Genomic DNA, 22,816 nt, shown 5'->3' with positions numbered 1-22,816 from the left:
TCGAGTCGGAGGCCATGGTCGACTAGCGGTAGCGAAAATGTCGAAGCGGTACAATTAGAGATATTTGTCTGATTTACTCTTACAGGGAGCGAGAATACTGTCATCTGCCCAAGGAAGAGTTGTGTTTTAATTGTAGGTAGACACAACTGGATATTGTAGGTGAGTTCGTCAGCACCGACTTGGCTAACTAACGTTAGCTAGCTGGAGAGAGCTGATGAGTCGAATGGGGCGCCATTTAAACGTGTTGCGAGAAAAACACGCCGAATCTCTTGATACAATGATAGCTGTGTTCTTGTCAGTGTCGAATAAATAAATCCCCTTATGCATTATGTTGCACCCAAAACGACTGTTCCAACATTGTATCGTTAAGTAGTGCGTGATTAAGTGTGCTTCTGAAGCCATTTGCTAGCTGTTAGCTTTTTAGCAAGCCAGTTAGCTAACTAGCTAGCCATTGTGGTTAGCACGGCAACCGAAACAGGAAAAGATTCTCAACACACTTGCTTTAGCCCCGATTAAAGGTGTAGTTTAGATCGGAGGTGGTCAGGTAATGTTAAATCGGTGGTTGAATTCAGTTTGAACTCAAATTTCCATTACCACCACATTAATAGAAAGTCAGCGTAACTTAGCTATGTTACACTTGTACGGTTTTAATTGATCAGAGCGCTGGCAATCATAAGCTTATGGTTGTAGTTTTACGGTAGAGTCAGTTAACGTTAGTTCGATGCTATCGAGATGGCAAGCACATCTTTGTAACATTTAAGGTATCGAAAATAGGCTAATGCTTGTTGGCTCAAACTATTAAGATTGGGACCGTTTGCAAGCCAAGTTAACTACATGATAAAGGAACCCACTTAACGTTATGTAATGATTTTCAACGGTAAATTAGGTATTTCAAATGTGTGTTTAACCTAACCGCCCGGAAACGTGGACGTAGGTCTTGAAGTTGGTGTTTTTGTTTCTGTCAATTTTCTGTCTCAGTTCTTTTTGGTAATTTCGCCGTCAATCTGAATTGTCCCCTGCCACTGATGTGAACTGTTTACCTTTTTGTCTTACGCATCAGGAAGCAAACTGGTTTGAGTTAACAACCTTTAGTGTACCTATTTTGGTATAGACATGTTTAAACTCTGTCCTGATTAAGCGGTAGTACTATTTTACCTGTTTGCAATCGATATGGCAGACATTGATAATGGCTCAGTTTGGTTTATATACCAAATATACTATATATATACCAACAATACTTACTTTTCCCAAGTTATCCATTCAGGCTTCTTATTTTGTATCTGTGTGAAGTCCTCCACGCTGTGCATTATAGCCCAATTAATTTTAATATGTAAATGAGCTATACACTAATCGAATTATTAATAAGTGTCGAGCTCATGTGCATATTAAAATTCATTTCACAAGAAACTTGTAAATCAAAATTTTTTACTTTTCATGGGTACTTTCATCGTGTAAAGTTTAATTTTGATAGGAGTAAAGGAAAAAAAATACATTTTTGAGGTGTATTTTTGCCGTGCATTATTAGCACACAACTTAGATTGATGAGAATTAAACATATTTCCTCAACTAGGATTTCTTAGGACCTTTAGTATGTTGTTCTGGACACCTCATAGAAATGATCTATGCTGAAAAAAATTATACAGCCTATACAGTTGTTCGGAACACTTGGGTGTTGTGAAAGTTGTTCATATTTGGTTGCTACATTTGTGCACTATGAGAAGTGTCCATGATTGCAAAGCCATGTTTTTTCAGTTGAAGTGTTCTCATTGAAAACCAGCTGAGAGCAAAGCATTGAGGGCACTGGTATGTTGAAGTGTTGATTTATAAGTGTGTATGCCAATATATGTGGATGATATGGACTTACACCTGTGCTGCAGTGGGTGGGAGTTGTCCTTGTGCAGCCTTTTCTGCGGCTACTTTTTAGACCTCCCTTTAATGTTTTGCAAATGAAGCACAGTTGTTGCTAACACAGAGAGTGCATACTGGTTTAACTCAGGTTGGAGCTTTTCCAGACCTTGTTGGAAAAATTTACTGTATAATAATTGTCGTAATTGTTTGTTTGCCCTATGCAATACCAGCTTTGGCTATTAGTGTATGCTGCACTATTCCCCTGGTGGTTTACATTGCAGCTCCGCTCTCTGTGTGCTCTGCCTAGCACGGGAGAGTCACCAGGGACATCACAGGTCTATTCAATCCCGATCCTTGGGTCGTTAGACGATAAGAATGATTCTGTGGCACAAATGTGATGCCTATCAAAACACTCATAATACAATCAAATGTATAATGTATCAGTTCCAGTGAATTCATCAGCCCTTGTTAAAGGTGCAGTGTGTCGGATTTAGTGGCATTTAGCGGTGAGGTTGCAATGCCTAAGTGGTAATATTTAGAAACTGCTTTGAGTCATATTTTTGCAGACTAAATTCACAGCTTCCTTGTACTTGAAATTATGAGTTGTTGGCTGACACAAGCTTGAAAGCTTTTTTGTTTTATGTTACACTTATGTTATTTATTGGCAATCATTTTCAGCAACGGCCTGATCTTGGTAATGTCACCAGGTCTTTTGGTGCCCAAATGTAAAATTACAGTCCTGGAAGCAATTAGCTATTTTTTCATTGTTAACATGGGGACAAAAGTTATTGTGTGAAGGTAACTATGCCCATGGCCATGTTCTAACTAAAATGATCAAACACCAAATTGTGTTCATATTGGTAGGCTAAATTACTAAATAAAACAGGCAGCTTCGGCGTCACTCTGAAAACATTTGTCCCTCATCAGCAATTCCATCTTGGAAAGGCCACACCAATGTGTATCCTAGTTTTCTGCTGTTCCCTGTCCCAAGTTTGAGCTTATTTGACAACAGAAGTTCACTCCTCACTTTTTCTGGTGCAATTATGACTCTCCATTTGTCAAAAACTGGGTTGTCAAAAGTTGGGTTTCTAACTTGCTCACAACACAATGTAGACATGAAGGGCTCATCCTAAGCTAATGAAAACACAATCATTCATAGTTAAAGGTGATTATACACAATTATAATAAATACTGTATTCCCTTTCTGTTAATAGATCCCTCAAAATAATACACACTCCTGTGTGCATTTTAAATGCTAATTACAGATCGATTCTGCCAAAGTACATTGGTTTGCATGGTAGCTGGCTTTTAACGGAGCCGACTGTGATGTTAGACTGTTATAGGCTAATGTGTCCATTGTTAGTTTTAGAAAAAAACCTCTATTATGCCTTTCTACATTTCTAAAATTTGATGTGGGTCTTTGGGAAATTATAATAGATTTATAATATATACATATATAACTGGTTGGTGTTATAACTACTACCATACTACAAGACACCCCAAGTTCATGCTTCAACCGTGTATACAAGCACAGCAGTTTAATTCAAAGCACATGGTGGTAGACAATGAAATTAGGAGGTAGTTATAACACCAACCAGTTAGGCCACTGGTGAATGTCATAGAAGGGTTTCAGCTTAGAAACCAGACATGGCAGACTGTTGTGCATGTAAATCTTTATTCAGAATAATGATGGTAGTTGATGAATGATGTCATCACGGGTATTTCACACTGTATGTGTAGGTTCTGACTGTTAACATAGGAATCCTGTTCACTCACCGCTTCCCCTTAATTTCCCCAGATTTCCCAGACTCCGGTAGTCACCATGGCGACAGAACTCAGTTCCCCGCCACGGTTCTTTCATATGCCTCGGTTCCAGCACCAGGCACCACGGCAGCTGTTCTACAAGCGGCCAGACTTTGCCCAGCAGCAGGCCATGCAGCAGCTCACATTTGATGGCAAGCGCATGAGGAAGGCCGTCAACCGCAAGACCATCGACTACAACCCCTCCGTTATCAGATACCTCGAGGTACGTGTCATTGAGTTTTGGACAGGGACAGGAGCTTCTTCTGGGAAAAGATAAATATTTATATATATATATATAGTAGATTAAATCTAGCTGAACTGGAAAATGTGCAATTTTCTTACCATTTACTCTTGGTACAATGCACTTTCATTGTCTACGTCCCTGTAGACTTACTGGAAGGTCTGGGGAAGTTCTGAAATTAACCTTTTAATCCCAGGACGAGAGGCCCTTGTTGAATGTCATTTTCTATAATTTTTGTAGAATCGACTGTGGCAGCGTGACCATAGAGATTTCCGCGCCATCCAGCCAGATGCAGGGTGTTACAATGATGTGAGTACATGTGCAAGATAAAACTCTGAGTACTCTGATTCATCATGCAGTTTTGTGGCTCAAAATCATTGCTTTTGGCATCCTTTGAATTAGATGATGGAACACACACACACATGTTTTGAAGCAAATGAATTGCACTTAGGTATGCTGACTTCTATATGGACAATTGAGCCATGTTGGTAGTTCCTAAAAGTTATATTTGGGTCACACTGAAACTAGCTTGAAATTTTATTTATTGTCACCAAGGTATTTGTGAAGTTTTTGTTGGACCTTGGTGCTGCCTGCAGCTTTAGGAGCTGAATGAGCGATTGCAGGGTTTTGTTGTTTCTCCCCCGGGATGCTCCAAGGATATAACTTGTGCTGTTTGTTTGCAGCTTGTGCCCCCAGTGGGTATGCTCAACAACCCCATGAATGCAGTCACCACAAAGTTTGTCAGAACGTCCACCAACAAAGTGAAATGCCCTGTCTTTGTTGTACGGGTAAGGGATTATCTTGACATTTCCTATTCCTGGAGTGGTTCATTTAGTAACTTTTGAATTTTACTATTTGATAAAATGTTTGTTTTTTATATATTTTAATGCTTCAGTGATTTGAGTCTTACTGAGAATCACAGGATTTGATTAATTCATTCATCACACTTTGTTCGTACTTCCAGTCTCACTCACTGCTCCCCTTGCATTCTGTTTTCAGTGGACCCCAGAGGGCAGGCGACTAGTCACTGGGGCCTCCAGTGGGGAGTTCACTCTGTGGAACGGCCTCACCTTCAACTTTGAGACCATTTTACAGGTAAATATCCATTTAGCTGTTTGGAATATGTACCAAATTCTTAATGTTCTTAATATTCTATGTTTTGTACTCACCCAGATTTTCTGTGCTTGCTGTCTCTCCCCCAGGCCCATGACAGTCCCGTACGGGCCATGACCTGGTCTCATAATGACATGTGGATGCTGACTGCAGACCACGGCGGCTACGTCAAGTACTGGCAGTCCAACATGAACAACGTCAAGATGTTCCAGGCCCACAAGGAGGCGATTAGAGAGGCCAGGTCTATACCAAATCTACCATTTTCTGTAGTTAACACAAACCTGTTAGTGACCCTGCAATGCCATGCATTTGCCTGTAGGGGGCTCCCTTCTGTGCTCCTTGTTCTGGTACACTCCTCACTGTGCTGCCCTTCTGTTTTCATGTCCTGGATGATTGACGGATGTATGTGTGTGCTGTTGCAACACTGCACTGATTTATCACCTGTGGCTCATGAGTTATTATTATTATTATTATTATTATGTGTCTTCATTTTTTTCTCTACATAACTACTATGTACAGAAAAGGTTTATTTTCACATTCTTTTAAAATAAAGAATTGACATCTATTTTTATAAAAAGGTTTTGACAACATCTTGGTGGGGGGGGGGGGAGGGGGGGAGTACACAAGCAAGGATTGGCAGTCTTGAAATGAGAGGGACAAAAAAAATCCTCTTTGTGCAAAAACAATTTTGAAGGGAGTCTACTGGGACCTCCTGAAAGGACAGAAATTGTTCTCTTGTGTGCGTTGGAGTCTCCTATGCACCATTAGTTCTCATCTTAACTCAGGTTTTCAACTCACACTTGAGACTGACACATTCCATAGCCACCCCCCACCACCCCAATGTTACTGGGGGCATTACCACACCTCAAAAGAGTCCCAGGTTTCAAATAAAGTTTGGATCTTTAACTCTTTCAGTAAATAAATGCCATCAGTAGCGTATTCAGTGAAACCACATATGCCAGCTGGATCAGTATTAACCGGCACATGCTAGCACATGGTAGCTGGATCACAGACCACCCAGTCCCAGTGGCACTCTTATCAGTGTGGTTTAATCCTTATCTAATTCCAGACAAGCCACATCTCTAGCAGTGTTCAATAAAAGTGACACAGGTTTTTGAGATCTCACTGTGAGTGCACTACCCCACCTCTGCCCTGGTTGCAGTAACTACCCATACTGCTATATTAGTGTATTTGTAATGCAATGTTCCAATGTGTATGGTCCTTGAGTTCCGCTTTTGTTTATTCTAAACAAAAAATAAAATGCACAGAGATTCATAGTTTAAGATGAGAGTACGTATTACCAATAGTTACCAAAGAATAGTCCTTGATGTGTTTGGTTCTGAAGTTGTTTGGGCCTTGGTTCATTAGACAACATTTACAGTAAACACTGCAGTAATGAAAGGATACACGTGCAGACGTGAACGATTTATTTATATGAACTAGATGCTTGATTTTGGGATTGTCTAGAAAGGGAAAAAATTATTTGGTGAAGTAGCTGCTTTTGCTCTGGTATTCTGTGGATAGCTCTGTGTAGTAGGTCTGGACATTTGGTTGTGTTAGACTACTCGATAGTCACAGTGTGTGCTCCAAGTCTAGAGGGAACATGTAGTTCTGGTTGTGATCACTTGGTCAGATTTAAGGGAAGGATTTGTTTGACCATAGCTTTTCTGTGGTGGGGCAGGAGTTTAGAGTTGTCTATTCAGACTTGAGTTGAGGTAGTTCTAGACAAATTTAAATCTGTATTAAGAAAATGTAAGGTAATTGACCATTGTAAGTTGTTTAGCAACAGACATTGACCTCTATGGAATCCAAGGGGGCAGTTCACTGCTTCTCCCTGGTAGCCGTGTTGGCAGAGAAGTCAGAATCGGATGCTTCCTTGTTCTTGGGTTTTGAAGCCACCAAAGCTGCTTAGTCCTTCTGCAATGTTGATTTTCTCCCTGCTGTGTCTTCAGTTTCTCTCCCACGGATAATAAATTTGCCACTTGCTCTGATGATGGAACTGTACGCATCTGGGACTTTCTCCGCTGTCACGAAGAGAGGATTCTTAGAGGTATGTTTCTGTTAACTGATGAGAGATGTACTGCACCTATTATCAATGTAACAATGCCATGTCCTCATGCACTTGCGGGTTCACTGGCAAACGGTTGCACTCTGGTTCACTCACAAACACAGTTGCAGCACACACATCTTCACATTGTCTCTCTTATTTCAGTTTATTTTTTTAAGGGAAACAAAAATAACTTTGCTGGGAAAACAAAACTAAAAACACCCTCATACCATCTTTTCACGTGTCTTGCTTGCATTGATCAAAGGGGTTGGTCATCAGTACCAGTTTTTTTACCATATCAAGTCATTTCCACAGGGCAAGGTTGTATTTGCAATTGAGTTAGATCTCTCTTTATGATGATGTATTTATGAGAGACTATCCTCCAAGTGTTTTGAATGTAGCAAATCTTTGGATGTCGTTGAGGGGGTAAATGACACTAGACAATTGTAGTCTAGATTTTCTTGTTCTTTCCTTACCTGCTACCCGTATCCTCATACTAAATAAAGTACAACATAATAAAGGCTTTTATTTTACATGGTAGATTTCCTTAATGAACGATAAATAACATTTGATTTAATTCTAAGCATTACATTGCATAAAGTTGCACATTTTAGATATGCAAAGTTATTTAATACATGTTTTAAGCATTAGTCTTTTAATTTTTTGGTAATCTGCTTTGTGATACATGTGTACTCTTGAAAGAAGCCCTCGCCCTCGGACGTCTATTGTGCATGTTTATGCATAACAGAAATAGCGATTGATTGCCTGATCGATTGTTCCATTCTCATGTCTGTAGACGCATGACCTTGAAAGTGATATGATCAGTTTGTTGCTGCTAATGGCTTTGCGGATTTAACCCAAATTCAGCAGGGAGATGAGGTGCTGATTTTTACATGGCTCTAATCAAATCAGTCCATGTAACAACAGACAAAGTCAGTGTAGTTGCTCCATATTTGCTGGCCTCTTCTATTAAAGCAATGTTTCTGCTAGTTTTGAAGTTGATTGTCAACTGAGGTTTCCATGTCTGTTTTTCATGGTGGAAACTTTTGTTAGTGAGGACGTTCTGTATGGCAAGGCAGCAGATTCACGTAACATTACCTCATTCCTGAATTTTGGCTCATTAGACATGGTCTTGTGCATCCATCTTCTTAAGTAAGCTGCTAACTATAACTAACATAGTAAACTTCCTGTGTGGAAGTCTATTACCATTCTAGTGATTGTACAGCAAAGTAAAGTTCAACAGTTTTCCAGAATTCATTAGATTTATTCAAATGTATCTAAATAATAATATTTGAAAGGTGTTGTCAACTTTCTCTTCCCTTTAACTTAACATTTTCTTTACTGTAGTACTTTCCCCTGCCAGTGTAAATGGTTTTGTATGTTTAAAGCCCGTCCCATACTAATCTATAAAAATTGGACCGGATCCAGTCAATACTTAAACCATAGCCTATTAAATATACAAATTTGAGTATTTGTTTCATACAATTAATCACAGAAGCATCAACAGTGGGAGGTGTAGAGTTTTTTTCCGAAGCAAAATAATTGGAACAACCCACCTCAAGCGTGTGTTTGCTTGCGTGTGCACATTCATTTGTGTACAAGTTCACAGAGAGGTTCAATCACATTGTGATAAAGTGCAAAGTAGGTGTGTAATGCATTGCCCATGTGGACTCTTGGTGATTACATAACTGCTTTGGCTAGGTGCCTGCACTCAGATAATAACACATTGCAGGGGTTTTTTTTATTTTTTTTTTATGCTTCCCTCAATATATCCATCACACCCTCCTTAGATTTTAGTTTTAATGGAATCATATAATTGTGGAAACACTGGATGGGTTCTCTAATGAGATTTTCCCGGTACCCTCCCTTTTAGTTTGTGTTCTTTTTGAATATCCTGATCACTGAAAGATAAAGTATTCTTTTTACCACTCACAGGCTCCTTAAAATGGTTATACCACTTCAGAGAGTTTTTAGGGGTTTAGAAAAGGATCGGTTACAGAGTTATTTATATTTGCGGTTGAGGTTTCATATAATCGACCAAAGATTTATCAGCATGTCTGTGTGTACAGTTAGCCAGTCTTTGGCTGTTCCAGGTGGTTTCAGATTATTTTAGTAGGGTTGAGTATTGGCAAGAGTCTGGTGATGCAATACAGGGGTGATGATTCAGTATGTTGCGATGCTGAAACTAAGGCAATACATTGTGACATTCAGTTCTAAATGGTACATAGAGCACACCACCATATTCATCAGGTCTGAATCTCAGTTTCCCTTTTTATGTTGGAGTGGAGCAGTCAAATAGGTTACAACACTATCTAGTAATCAGGGGTTTAAACACTAAACTGTCTGCCACAAATCTTTGCATGTAATCAATAAAATAATGTATGTGGTGTTTTTGAGAATAGATACCGTATCACAAAACAATACTCAAATTTATCGAGATTTTTTAGCACCTCCTTTTTCTAGAGAGGTACTCCTCATAAACATTCTTGTTATAGCACCACTTTATCAGGTAGAAAAGACCTTGAGCAACCTGATTATTAAACTCTATCTGAGATCAGACTGATTGTTGCAACGCTCATGAAAGACTTCTTCTTCTTTTTTTGTTTTGTTGTTTTTATTTGTTCACCTCCCACACAAACACTTGGTTCTTCAGAAATACTGAGATCTATTTTGAAAGAGGATGTCTGCACAGGCAAAAGGTTGTTGGCAATTGACACCAAATTTAACCCGTCAGAGCTACAGATGCGAGTTGAATTTTTTATGTTTTTTAATTATTTTTGTATTACAGCAAGACACAGAAACTCTAAACTGCTCAGTTATTCTAAAGCAAATGAATTAGGGCAGTGTGCAGCATTTCTAATTGAGGTCCCACAACATTTTCAGCTCAGCAAGGTTTCAGTTATTTTCTGTGGTTTTGCCGTTCTTGGAAAAGGGTTTTCTTCTGAGATTTGCCCACACTCATAAAGGCGTCCTTTCAAACACTGTAATCACTTAAGCCATGTTCCATTCCCTCATGTTAATTTTGTAACGGGCATTTGTGACTCACAAAACTGACCTCACCAGCTTCACTCAGAAGTTACATGCCACCTTGACCAGCATTTCTTAGTGCTGTTTCAGGGGCCCAAAGCCTACCCGACCGAATACATTAAAATTACTGTTCTGTGGTAAAGGGATCAAGTGTACAGTGAATGTATAACAGAAAGAGGCTTATAACATGTAGTAGTAGGGGTCTGTCTATTCAGCATTGTGAAGCACTGAGGGTCATTTGCATGTTAACAAATGATGGCAGCTGTACTTCAAGTAAAACGAGCCAATATCTCGCCTCTTGTAAAGATTAAAATTGGATCCAGTCTCAATGCATTTTCTCAAATATGTGGAATCAAAAGGCTAGAAGCTTTAACCGTTAGGATCTGATTACCTGAACAGTTTTTCCCCTAATATGTCCAATTCAATGTTATTTGTGCCAGTCTCTCCCTCGATCATGTACACACACTCCCTCTCACACTCACTCATTCACAAATATATACGCATACATACATTTGCCAATTACAGGAAAATTCTCCAGCAGCATACATGTGCGCTGTTGTGGTGTTCATACATAATATTATAGTCCTCATGATCGAATGGAACAAATGGAAATGTAATGGATCCCTTGATTCGAAAATGTGCAGCGTATTTATTTTTATTTATATATACATGAATATCAATCAAACTTAGCAATCATATTGCCTGAGAGGTTGCAAAGGTGTTCATTTAAATGATCTCTACTCTCCCTAATCTCATTACATGGATAGTGCTCTTCATTTCACAGATGTCTCCAAATGCATCTAGACACCAAAAACATTTTTTTTACCTATAATAATAGTTAAGGCTCCATTCTGTTTACCTACTAAGTGCATTCATTTCTCTTTTATAATCCCTGATCTTTTTCAGTTTGTTTACTGTAACCATTGTCAGTGTTTTGACTGTGCTGGACTCTTGCCAACATGGATGTAGAAGAATGTCTTGCTATCTTGGTCCTTAGGTCACGGAGCAGATGTGAAGTGTGTCGACTGGCACCCCACCAAAGGCCTGGTTGTGTCCGGAAGCAAAGACAGCCAGCAGCCCATAAAATTCTGGGACCCAAAGACGGGACAGAGTTTGGCCACACTGTAAGTTCCTGTCGGGGCCTATTGCCCATCCTCAGTTATCACAGCTTTTCACACAGATATGAAATGCAAAATTAGACAAAGTCCCTAAATTGCTAAAACAAATGAAAGAATTAGACTTGACAAAGTCTTAAAGCTTGATGATTTGAATGGAGGAGAAATGTAGCACCCTTGTTTAAGCGGTGTGTTAATTTATCTGTGTGTTTTCCAGTCACGCCCACAAGAACACAGTGATGGAAGTAAAGTGGAACCTCAATGGCAACTGGCTGTTGACGGCGTCACGTGACCATCTGTGCAAGCTCTTCGACATCCGGAACCTGAAGGAAGAGCTGCAGATCTTCAGAGGCCACAAAAAAGAGGCCACCGGTATGTCAGGGGCCAGTGCAGCAAAAAGCATATATGAGCTTGTTTGTGTTTTATATTAACTTCAGCATTTTGCACAGTGTCATTGTGGATAAGCCGAATGTCTGACTATGTTAATTTAGAGTTATCCCGATGTGCTATTCACTTTTTTTGTGACATGTTTTGTATGCTTTTTCTTGCCATAGCTGTGGCCTGGCACCCTGTTCATGAGGGCATGTTTGCCAGTGGGGGCTCCGATGGATCCCTGCTCTTCTGGCAGGCTGGGTAAGACGGGTGGAAATACAAATTAACAAGGAAGAATTCAGTTAGCACATTTTTTATATCAATAACATTCCTCAGTCCTTCTTGTGCTGTTTTTGAAGTGCCTGTGTCTTCTCTGTTGCCAGGGTGGAGAAGGAAATTGGTGGTATGGAGATGGCACATGAGGGCATGATCTGGAGTTTAGCTTGGCATCCACTGGGCCACATCCTGTGCTCTGGCTCCAACGACCACACAAGGTTAGTCTCAGCAGCTGTAGATAAAGAACTTAGTCACACTATACAGTAGCAAGGTTTACATCCTAGGGTTAGTACTATTCTCCCTTGGGTTAGTAACAGAATTCAATCATTGTCAGTCACAGTAATGCAGTCATTACTATCTCAGCACTGATACTCGTAGTATCTACTTCTTATTAGTACTTTGAGTAGTGTTTTTCAGTGACTTTTGTCTATCAGTTGTGTATACCTCTAAGTAATGTAAAAATTGACTGTCCTCTTTTGTCTTCAGTAAATTTTGGACCAGAAATCGGCCAGGGGACAAAATGCGTGACCGGTACAATCTGAACCTGTTACCAGGGATGTCAGAGGATGGTGTGGAGTATGGTGAGTGTGTGTGTGTGTGTGTGACAGTCAAAGGGATGGGAAGGTATGTGGTCTGTGGGTGGATGTTGGCTAACCTGGTTTGTATTGTGTTGGCAGATGACAATGAGCCAGACAGGATGTCTTCCATCCCTGGCATGGGAATCCCAGAGCAGCTGAAAGCAGCCATGGAGCAAGAGCAGACTAGTAAGTACTAGTGTCTTTCTCATTTCTCTCTCTTTGTTACTTTCTCTCTCTTTGAATGGCTAACTGCAACATTCATAGCTACTGAAATGCATTGTGCATATAATCACCCCTGGCTGCTTTGGTGCTGCAGAAGAACCAGCGGCTGAGGCGGAGATGACCATCCCAGGGCTGGACTGGGGAATGGAGGACCTCATGCTGAAAGACCTGAAGAAAGTTCCCCAGAAGAAAGTGCCCTACGCCAAGCCTATCCCAGCCCAGTTTCAACAGGTACACCCCCGGACTAGAACTCTACACTGTCCATGCTTCTTCCTTTGGTTCTCGGTGTTCAGGCTGTGTTGGCCGTCATTGCGCCGTTGCGGTAGTTCTCTCACACACTCTGCTATCTATCTGCCAGGCCTGGTCAGAAAACAAGGAGCCTGCCCTTGCTCCAGGCGAGATGCCCAAAGAGAGGAAGGATGAGAAGAAGGCAGATGGAAAAAAGAAGACCCAGTCAGAGATCGAACAAGAAATGGCTTCCCTACAGTATAGCAACCCAATGCTGCTAGAGGTGAGATCTCTTTCTTCCACACACATGGTCTCACACACACACACAATATTAAAATATTTGGCAAACAATAAGTGATGCAGATTTTATGTTCAATATTTTATGTATAACTGCTTGAATTCCTGTGTAATTGATGATTGTGGAAGCCTTCAGGTTTTGACGTAATTTTCCCCCTTCTTCCCAGCAACTAAAGGTTGAGCGGATGTCTCAGCTGTCTGAGCATGGCATGCATCCCCCTGGTGGTCAGCCTGGGTCGATGCCACCTTTTCCTGGCCAAGGAGGACCGATGCCACCCCCTCCTCAAGGCTTTCCCCAGAACATGCCCCCACAGCAGATGCCCCCACCTAACATGCCCCCCATGGGTCCAGGGGGGATGCAGGGCCCCTTCATGCCTCAGGGCCCCAACATGGGACCCCCGGGGCCACAGGGCCCTCCGCAGGGCATGATGGGACCCCCAGACTTTCACGGCCCCCAGGGTATGCAGAGGCACCCGGGACCTCCGAGGAATATGGGCCCTCAGGGGCCCCATGGCATGCCGCCAGGCCCACGAGGAATGCAGGGCCCTCCTCCTGGAGGGATGCAAGGGCCACCAGGTGGCATGATGCCTCCACGAGGCATGGGGCCCAGAGATGGTCAGGGGCCGCCGCAGGCAGGCATGATGCACCAGGACATGCGGGGGCCAGCACCCCATGGGAACATGATGGGCCCCCAAGGGCCCATGCAGAGCAACATGATGGGACCTCCTTTGCCCAGCCCCCCCAGGACTCATGGCAACATGCCAGGCCCCGGGATGGGCAACATGCATGGCATGGGAAACATGCCAGGGCCCCCACCTGGGGGAATGCATGGACAGGGACCTCCAGGACACATGCAGGCACCCCCTGGTAACATGCAAGGACCACCAGCCAATATGCAGGGACCTCCTGGAAACATGCAAGGCCCACCCCCATACATGCAGCAGGGTAAACCAGGACAATTCAATCAGGTAATCACACCAGGGCCAGGCCAGAGTCTCAAAGTTAAAGCCATGTGTCAGCGGTAACTTTTTCTAGCTCCAGTCATTGTAGTCTTTGCTGGTCTTCGTAATCATTCTTCTTCTTTCTATTCCAACTGTGTATGAATCTTAACGAATCAAATGGTGTTTTTCAGGGGGGGCAAAATCCTGGCCCACAGTCCATGATGCATGGCATGGCACAGCAAGGACCCAACGGTAAAGATGCCCCGCAGCACTCCTGTCTCTTGTCCTTGTCTTATGTTCCTTAGTCTTTCTAGGCATGCATTCATACATGGTCAAAATTAAACAATTTGTCCATTTTTCCTATTTCCTCTTTTGTTTAATCACATTGTCCTAAGGAGATGGTCCTCGTGGCCCTCCCAACCACCACTTAGGTCCACCGCCTGATCGTCAGGGGCCCGGTGGTCCAGGGGGTCCTGGCCAGGGCTCTGAAGGAGGGGGGCAGTACTGGGGTGACTCCAGAGAAGGTCGCCGTGGACCCCCCGAGTTTGAGGGTTCAGACGGTGGCTTCCATGGGCGTGGGGAAGAGGGCTGGAGGAGAGGCGGCTCTGAGTACCAGGGAGACCCCAGGAGCCACCGAGGGGGTTCCTCTGGGAACTGGGAAGGCCAGGAGAGGTACCAGCGTGATGGCGAGTTCAGGGGTCACGACAGGTAGCTTGCCCCTCTCTCTCTTCTATTTTGTTGTGGTTATGATGGTTCGGAGTGTCCTGTGTTCCATGCTTCTGCTCATCTGCAAACTTTCACACACACACACACACACACACACACGCGCACACACGCGCACACACACACACACGCACACACAAGCCTGTAGGATGGCACATTTGGTCTGCAGGTTTGATGGCTATGAGAGCCCCGGGGAAAAATTTGACTCAAGATAAAGAGGCATAGATAATGGGTCAGTTGTTTGAAAAAGACTGCTTTATCCCAGTCCTTCATTCTCTGAACGTTAGCACTCTTCTTTTGAAACACTGTAAAATAGATCCTGCACTGCACTCATTTAATTTATAAAACAAATCTAATTTACGGCCTTAGTTCTGGATGTACGGCAACAGCACATGATCACCAATCATATAAAACCTGAGTAGTTTCCTGTTCTGATACAAACTTTTTGGATTAAGTTGTGTTGTGTTTTGCAAAGTGTTTCTAAATGGGAATGACTGTTCTTCTGCGCAGGTTCCGGAGGGGAGGACCAGGAGGCCCCCAGGGACGCGGCGGCCGGGGCTTCCAAGAAGAGTACGGGGCAGAGGAGGGCTTCGAGCCCCAGGAGGACGCGGGCCAGGGCTGGGAGAGCAGAGGAAGAGGTCGGCCGCGCGGAGGAGGGCCGCCACGAGGAGGTTAGTCAGCAAGCGCGACAAACTTTGCCCTCCATTCTTTTACCCTCCATGCCCCCTCCTCCTCCTCACTGTGGCAGCAGTAGTTCAGAAGTCCAGTGCTACAGGCTACCATGTGTCCTTAACACCAGCACCCGTGTCTCTCAGCCTGCATTTATCTTTTAACTCCACTGGTGTTTGGCCTCTCTTATTTTGTTCCCTTCTCCCCCCCTCGTCGTTTCCTTCTCTACCTTTGCATGTTTGCTTGCCTTCAGTGGCCCGGAGTGTAGCAGCACATTGTTAACGGGTCATCTTTCTTCTCAGGAGGTGGAAGGTCGGGCTTGCTCCCCACCCCTGACCAGTATCCCCCTCACTATGAGGGAGGAGGAAACCAAGAGGGCTGGGAAGGGGGTAGAGACCCAGGTAAACCTAAACGCTAAGGGTGCTTTGTGCTGTGTGCCATAGTGTGTGTGCCGACAGCTAGCATTTTCTTTGGGGGGCTAGGGTAGTAATGCAGGGGAATGTTGTTGCATAAGATGGCAAAGATGAAGCTAATTTAGAGAGGGTGTTGGTTAAGCTAGGGCTATTTCATACAGTCTATGCTTGAGCTGGTGCTTTACTGAGACACAAGGATCACCCTTGGGATTATGGGGTGCTCTGTTCTCTACCAGTATGTGCTTTTTTTTTTGTATTACATTACTTTCTCAGCTAAAAGTTCAAATCGAATTGAAGACCATCTTGAATGTGTGTGTCCCGGCTGTATGTGCGTGCATGTTTGATTTGTGCCTGTGTGGTTGTGTGTGTGTGTGTGTGTGTGTGTGTGTTCTGGCTCTGTGCCTGTGCGGATGCATACGTGCGTTTAGGTCATGAGGCCTACAGGGAGGGTCCACGGCAAGACCACCACGACAGCCCGTCACCTGCTGGCCGAGAGCGCTCTTCCTCTCTGCAAGGCATGGACATGGCGTCCTTGCCACCACGGAAGCGGCCGTGGCATGACGGCCCGGGCGCCGGTGACCCGCGTGACCAGGACTCACCAGGGGCAGGCCCAGAGGATAGAGGAGCAGGTGAGGGAGAAATGGCACTGCAGTTGCTGTGGTGGATCTTATTCCTTTGTTGCGTATGAGGTCCTGTTGTTTGTTCTGCTGTCCGGCAGTCGGTGGCAGTAAAAATACACCGTCATACTGAGAAGGCATGTACTGAATTGAAAAAGATGAATGAGTGTTGTATGTGTGGTGTAATGTTTTTTGTGTAGATAACTATAGTCATAGCTATTTATGATTGTAATGTCTGTGTCTGTGTTTGTGACCTAAACTCTGTCTCTTGGTGACTGTCTCTCAGGTCGACCACCCCCACGAGAAGAGGGAGGCTATGGACCCCCAGGACGTGGGGGCAGAGGAGGCTGGGGCCGGGGAGGCGGCTCAGACAGGGGCGGAGGTGGCCCCAGCTCGGGACCCACCACAAGACGAGGGTCCATGCGGGGGGGGCGAGGGCGATAGGAGTGTGAGAGCCCAGGGCTCGTGAAGACGGGGGTTAGAGGTGCCCCTGAAACAGTCACCACAAATGCCCAGGGCTCTGACATACCCTTAGCCTCTGACCAGAGGTAGGATGAAGGGGTATTGATTGGACATGTGACATTTCACCCCCCATCTCTGATAGGGCGTCATGATCGTTGTGGCCCCATCTCTTCACTCTGACTGGTTCCTCACAGAAGGTGATGGGTGTGTCGGACTGTTGGGCTCCTTTGGCCTGTTCGTGATTACTGAATGAAATGAATTAATGAATTGAAAAGCTGAACTTTGGTCTACGGCCTCACCACCCCTATCGCCAGAGAGCCATGTATCTCTGCATCTAGCAACAAGCCTCTGGACGATGTTCACCCCCTCACTCTCACTGTGGTACCAAGTTGGACTCAAAGCTCCACGGCCTATTGTTTGTCTTTTTTTTTTCTCTTCCTTTGTGTGGGTATTTTTCAGCTGGGTGGTTATGAATGAGTGATCTGAATGGTGTGGTGCTCTGATGTCTATCAGTCACATGATGGGTGCTTTCATGTCAGAACTTGTGTATGATGCAGAGCATGGAACAGCTCTCATGGCGGTCACCATTCACTCCCACCCCCACTCCACTCCACCCCCTGGTGGCTTGCCTGTGTCCTCGGGAGCACTGGCTGACTGACTGGTGGTCTAACCACTCTCTCCCTGGGTTGGTTTGCACCCTTGAGACCTCATCCCCGGCCTGAGCCATATCCATCCAGAGGAAATAAATAGAACGGTGTCCTCCCTCATGACTCAGACGTGAAAAGTGTTCCTCCCGGGCTTGATGATGATCGATGGAGCTCTAGCCGTTTTTCCGTCGGCTGTCGACTCCGTCTGTTCAAATTTTCCTTTCTGTATAAAATAATGGAACAAAATGATTCTGTAACATTACCAGGCTACTCTTGAGAATCAAGGCTGCTGGCTTTGTTTCTAAATGTACAGTTTGTCAAGAGATTGTCATCGTTCTGTCCTTTTTTTGTATGAGACCTCAATAGAATTTGTGAAAACTTTATATAAATCCATTGGTCTGTTTTTTGTTTGTAATTTACCACATACAATGCTGTTTCATTGATGAATAGAAGCCATCTTTCGGATCAGATGAGTGTAAATTAACCTTATGAGACTGCATTTGTCAGCTAGTACTCACGTTACAACAAACACATGGAATATGCAACTATGGTCTGAGGTGGAAGGAAATGGGAGTCCAAATGTATACACTCTTATGTATACACTCTTATGTGGTGTGGTTGTCTGCAGTTGGGATAGTACTACAAGTACTATCTACTACAAGATTAAGTGAAGGAGGAAAAATAAAGTTGAGAACTAGAAGGCCTTACTCAAACCATCACATCATACAGCTGCACATTGAGGAAACGCTCAGTACAACTGTTTTGAAGTGGGACATTTATAATGTTTCCTTCCAACCACTTGTGAAACTGAAAATCAGTTGGTTGGTAAAATCATTTGGTAGAGATCAGGTTGAGTCTAATGGTAGAAAAGAGGTTGAGAACGTATTAAAGCTTTCAGATCAGCTGGGTATGAGTCGGCTTGAACACATTCTCTTGACATTCCACACAGCCTCTCAAAACAACACAGTTGAAAGGTCTTTGTTCACAGGTTAGAATGCACCTAGATTGCGGTTAAGATACACCTTCAAGATGTACGTGTTCGCTTGATTACCCTTTATCATGCACTACTGTTGTCTACCTTCTAGTCTTTTGGCCTCAATTCTCAGTCTCTGTGAAAGTGAAGAGGGCTATCTGGCCAAACTCTTAACTTGTATTCCAGAACTACTGATAAGGACTCTAGACCTTGTCCTCTGGGGAGAAGGTCCAAGGAGAACATGAAAAATGCAAAATGATGGGCAAGGCGCAGAGGAGTGGTTGTATACTCTGAATGTGTCTTGAGCAGTAAATGAGAATGAGACTCACGCTGGGGGAGGTGGGCCACTCATTTCATGGATATATACACCAAATAGTCGTAGCTACGTCAGTATTAGCCTTGAAAGGTTCAGGATGATTTTAAAGAGACCATTATGAGCCATTTTTAACCCATATTTTTTTAATAAAAATATTTACACAAGCATTGTGTTTCATCACAGTTCAAACATATCATTTAGTTTACAGCTGAAAAAAACCCAATTTTTGGGTGCACTTACACTCAAATAGTTTACTGGAATGTCACCAAAAATCGTTTATCACAGTTCCTACACAGGTGTTAAGTAGGTTTGACATGCCAGTCACAAGACTTCTTTAAAGCCTGGTCCCTTTAATAAACAAGACTTCCTCAAAGTTCTAAGGTAGCTCAAGTTTTACAAAGTTGCTATGAGAAAAACGGGCTATGGTCCTTGAAAAGGGTTTTATTACCCTATGATGAAGGTATTAAAGAAAGTGTCAATGCAGTCTACCATTCGATAGAAAAGCGCACGGCAACACATTGTCAGACAGTCCACCTCAAAATATAATTGGTCAGATTGGCATGGTTTTGCCGGTTACAGTTCTTTTGATGGCCGAAACGGCCATTCCACCAACAAACCGCATCCCTGCGGTTCCACCAGGCAGCAAGGCGACTACATAGCCCACAATCGCGGCAATCTGAAAAGCCGCTCCCAGTGCCGTCAGTAGTGTGCTATGGAGACTGAGAGCAGCGTAGAGAGTTCCACCTAGAGAGCAGAGGTAAACAACTGCCCCAGGCGTCGGTGTCGCGATGAGCTTGCTGGGTCCTCGCAGGATGGCTGCGCCGAGGAGAGCAAAAAGAGAGCCCAAAGACCAAAGAAGCGCAAACTTACGCGCTTTCAGCAAGAGTAAAGGGGCATACAAGGCTGAGAGTCCAAAGCACAATGCCGAGAAGAAAATGCAAGTCCCAAAAGCAACGAGTCTCTGCGAGCGGCTCATACCCGGTAAACAAGGGTCCGGTTCGGAAGACCATGGCCAGGAAAATCCGCTGCTCGTCCCTTGGCCCGTAGATCCGCGTAGGCTAGAATATGAAATTGGACTTGACCACCTCCCAAACCAACTCCCGGGAGCTGACGCAGGTTCATCTATGTCTATTGTTGTGCTGGAGCTGGACTGAGATATCGTTTTGGCACCTTTTGACTGCGCCAAGTAGTCTTGTAACTGTCGATTCAACTCAGCCATATTACTTCATAAGTTGTTGTCGGAAGTGGAACATGGATATAAGCGGATCTTCATGTTAACAGGAAGTTGTCAGATGATATGTAGCCGCAGTCACAGAAAGCGACGTGTGTAGAGTTGTCGTATTATGATGACGCAAAGCCAACCAAAAAAAAAATTCCCTACCTTTTTGCATCCACACACGTTCAGTTATACTTTTTACTTTTGTGAAGTCCCTGGGTGTATTTCAGCGGATCTTTATGAGATGTTAAATCGTTAAAAAAAGATCATGGCTCCAGTAATTATGTTATGTATATATATATTTTTTAATTATTATTCTTTTTTCTATATATTTGAGATGGCCTAATAGGCCTGTAATCTCAAATGGATTGCATTGCATTCTTTGGCCAGAACAGTGGGTTTAAATTAAAAAGGCAAATGTATTTCATCCAGACAGAATTCAGTTCAGTTCAGCAGTTCAGTTAAATCCTACTTAACTCAATTCAATTTAATTTATATAGTTTCAGAACAACAATAATAACTTGCCATTTTGCATATTGTCATAAGGTATTTTATAAATGTAGATATTGTCATTAGCCTACATTGTATTTGTCATTATAAACTCTGTATGAACTTTACCAAGCCCTTTCTTTTTTCCTGTTTATTTGTATGTGTATTATTAGTATTATTATTGTTATTATACTGTATTGTTGGTAGGCTGTTTCATGCTTCTTAGTGCATTACTAAATGCACAGCTATCAGGAAGATGAATGGGTAAATCTTCCTTGGGCTAGTCCCCAGCTGCTGAGTTGGTCTAAATTTAATCTCCCTCTCCATTGGCCATTTGACCTTAAAGCCTTTTTAGGGTCTCTTAGTGGGCCAAAGGGGCTACCTCCTCTCTACCCAAACATTAAGTCCTAGAACAGAAGCCCCTTCAAACGGGAGAGGCAAAGACCACACAGAGGGACCAGGTCAGTTGCTGAACACAGCCTTGCACAAACAACACATAAACAGGGTTTGTGAAACACTAAGTGGTCCTTCCCACAGCTCAGACGTACACACTCACATGTAAACAAAGTGGAAATACTCCTAGAGGGTAAAATTACCTGTTGCAAAGAGCCAATTCCATTAGAGGCAGATACGGGAGAATAATGTATTTAAAAACAAATCACAAAACACATACTTTAATGTACTGACCTGGGAGGAAGGGGGTGCTATTTGTTCAAGAGTTCTGATGCATATAGTGTTCCTTAAGGTGTAATAAGTCTATATATGACCATAATGTCTTCATTTTAGTGACTATGATGTATGTTTAGTTTTTTCCCATGCAAATTTTAAAGGAAATACCTGATAATGGTGATAGCTTATTCCTGTAGTTCAATCTCTGTCTTTAAGATTTTATCAGCTCTATTCAAGTTTTCATCAGACATTTGTGTTGCTATTTTGGTCTGTTTTATAGTGTTGTATGTGAGCATGCCACGTATAACCTGTTTTTGTTGTGGTGATATTATATGCTTTAAGAAAGTTGGCAATTCGTTGTTTTCCTGTCACACAGTGATTGTCTTCCAGATTACTCTGTGTCTATTCAAGTCCTAAGATACCATTGTGTCATTTTGTATGTTTCCCAGCTTTTATCAGTACTCTGATGGGTATCTTTCCCCCCCCCTGCAGAACAATGTCTGTCTCCCAGATCAACCCCACACTCTTCCTGAGTGGGGCTGACGCTGCTCTCAACCAGGCTTTGGTCAACCGCAAAGGCATAACCCTCATCATCAATGTCACGCTGATGCACTCCTGCCCCATCTACCCGGGGGTGGAGTGTGTCCGTGTCCCTGTATCTGACCTGCCCCATGCCCGCCTCGGGGACCACTTCGACCGCGTGGCGGCACGCATCCATGGCAACCGGAGCGGGGGCACATTGGTGCACTGCGCAGTTGGCTTGAGCCGCTCGCCGGCACTGGTCATGGCCTACCTCATGAAGCACAAGGGGCTGACGCTGCGGCAGGCCCACGGCCAAGTGCAGGAGAGCCGGCCCGCCATCCGCCTCAACGTGGGCTTCTGGGAACAGCTGCTGGACTATGAGAGGAGGCTCTACGGCAAGAACACGGTGAAGGTGGCAGCCCCTTTGGAGCCCATCATGCCCGCCAAGCGCCCTGTGGCTCCTCTCAGATATGGATGTGAGAGAGTTGGCAGAGCCCCCACCAAATACTGCTCCGAGTGGTGAGAGAGATTACATCCATCTGCGTGCCACTCCAACAGACAACAGGATCTCTGAGTCAGAGCCCGGAAGCAGAAGGATGAACTGCTGCTGATTTTGCTGATCAGTGGCCACTTTTCATTTGGAATCCTTCAGCAGAAGACAAAGGGTAGTCAGGCATTTTGTAGTATATTTTAGTGTAAAAGTGACGGAGTGTGCTAGAACATCTGTCCCTCCCAAAATACACAACAGTGAGATGTAACACACATGGTGTGCACAACAGCGCATATCATATTGTAAATGTATTGGACCTACAATTGGTTTCAAAGCTGTTGTTTTGACATCCACTGTGCTGTTGTTTTGACATCCACTGTGCAACAGGGTCAGAATTTTCAATTACATTCTCATACATTTAGCCAGAATTGTGTCATAAATGTACTGGTAACAAAGTGAAAGGAGATAAATGAGCTTTTTGTCTCGGTGGTACAGTAGTGCC

The 22,816-nt window shown here is 43.6% G+C and overlaps 3 protein-coding genes across 6 annotated transcripts in view; 2 read left to right on the top strand and 1 right to left on the bottom strand.

The window, feature by feature from the left end:
* The first annotated feature begins 22 nt into the window (after positions 1-22).
* Positions 23-17,991, top strand: wdr33 (WD repeat domain 33). 3 transcript variants are annotated; one of them, XM_080837941.1, is made up of 22 exons: positions 23-159; positions 3,647-3,874; positions 4,133-4,201; positions 4,576-4,680; positions 4,892-4,987; positions 5,095-5,246; positions 6,958-7,055; positions 11,077-11,203; positions 11,412-11,566; positions 11,749-11,827; positions 11,950-12,060; positions 12,329-12,423; positions 12,520-12,606; positions 12,737-12,873; positions 13,001-13,153; positions 13,335-14,135; positions 14,300-14,360; positions 14,507-14,816; positions 15,342-15,502; positions 15,803-15,901; positions 16,342-16,542; positions 16,817-17,991. In XM_080837941.1, the coding sequence occupies exons 2-22, from the start codon at positions 3,671-3,673 to the stop codon at positions 16,972-16,974; spliced, it is 3,459 nt and encodes a 1,152-aa protein (XP_080694067.1). In that variant the 5' UTR covers positions 23-159; positions 3,647-3,670; the 3' UTR covers positions 16,975-17,991. The 3 variants fall into 3 exon arrangements, with proteins under 3 accessions (XP_080694067.1, XP_080694066.1, XP_080694068.1); XM_080837940.1 differs by having other exon boundaries at positions 14,504-14,816; XM_080837942.1 differs by lacking the exon at positions 15,803-15,901 and having other exon boundaries at positions 14,504-14,816.
* A 1,203-nt stretch (positions 17,992-19,194) lies between these two features.
* On the bottom strand, positions 19,195-20,163 carry sft2d3 (SFT2 domain containing 3). The gene has a single exon (XM_080838082.1). The coding sequence runs from the start codon at positions 20,145-20,147 to the stop codon at positions 19,479-19,481; it is 669 nt and encodes a 222-aa protein (XP_080694208.1). The 5' UTR covers positions 20,148-20,163; the 3' UTR covers positions 19,195-19,478.
* Positions 20,164-21,032: 869 nt separating this feature from the next.
* LOC308364762 (dual specificity protein phosphatase 14) overlaps positions 21,033-22,816 on the top strand; it is a 2,253-nt gene continuing 469 nt past the window's right edge. The window contains exons 1-2 of one of the 2 annotated variants that reach the window (XM_080837996.1): positions 21,033-21,094; positions 21,795-22,816. The exon at positions 21,795-22,816 is cut by the window's right edge and continues 469 nt beyond it. In XM_080837996.1, the coding sequence (XP_080694122.1) occupies positions 21,799-22,347 (549 nt within the window). In that variant the 5' untranslated portion in view covers positions 21,033-21,094; positions 21,795-21,798 and the 3' untranslated portion in view covers positions 22,348-22,816. Of the gene's footprint in view, positions 21,095-21,751 lie in introns of both variants that reach the window. The other variant, XM_080837995.1, reaches the window with a different exon arrangement.

Source organism: Sprattus sprattus (assembly GCF_963457725.1).
Source record: "Sprattus sprattus genome assembly, chromosome: 4".
NCBI classification, from domain to species: Eukaryota; Metazoa; Chordata; class Actinopteri; order Clupeiformes; family Clupeidae; genus Sprattus; species Sprattus sprattus.
This window is presented reverse-complemented; position numbering and strand designations above follow the sequence as displayed.

What these genes read in the sequence shown, in the direction of transcription:
- sft2d3 (XM_080838082.1), bottom strand. Translation starts at nt 20,147, where the DNA reads ATGGCTGAGTTGAATCGACAGTTACAAGACTACTTGGCGCAGTCAAAA.
- wdr33 (XM_080837940.1), top strand. Translation starts at nt 3,671, where the DNA reads ATGGCGACAGAACTCAGTTCCCCGCCACGGTTCTTTCATATGCCTCGG. An exon ending in GAGGCGATTAGAGAGGCCAG is followed by an intron (nt 5,247 to 6,957) that starts GTCTATACCAAA and finishes CTGTGTCTTCAG; the next exon opens with TTTCTCTCCCACGGATAATA. An exon ending in GGACAGAGTTTGGCCACACT is followed by an intron (nt 11,204 to 11,411) that starts GTAAGTTCCTGT and finishes TGTGTTTTCCAG; the next exon opens with TCACGCCCACAAGAACACAG.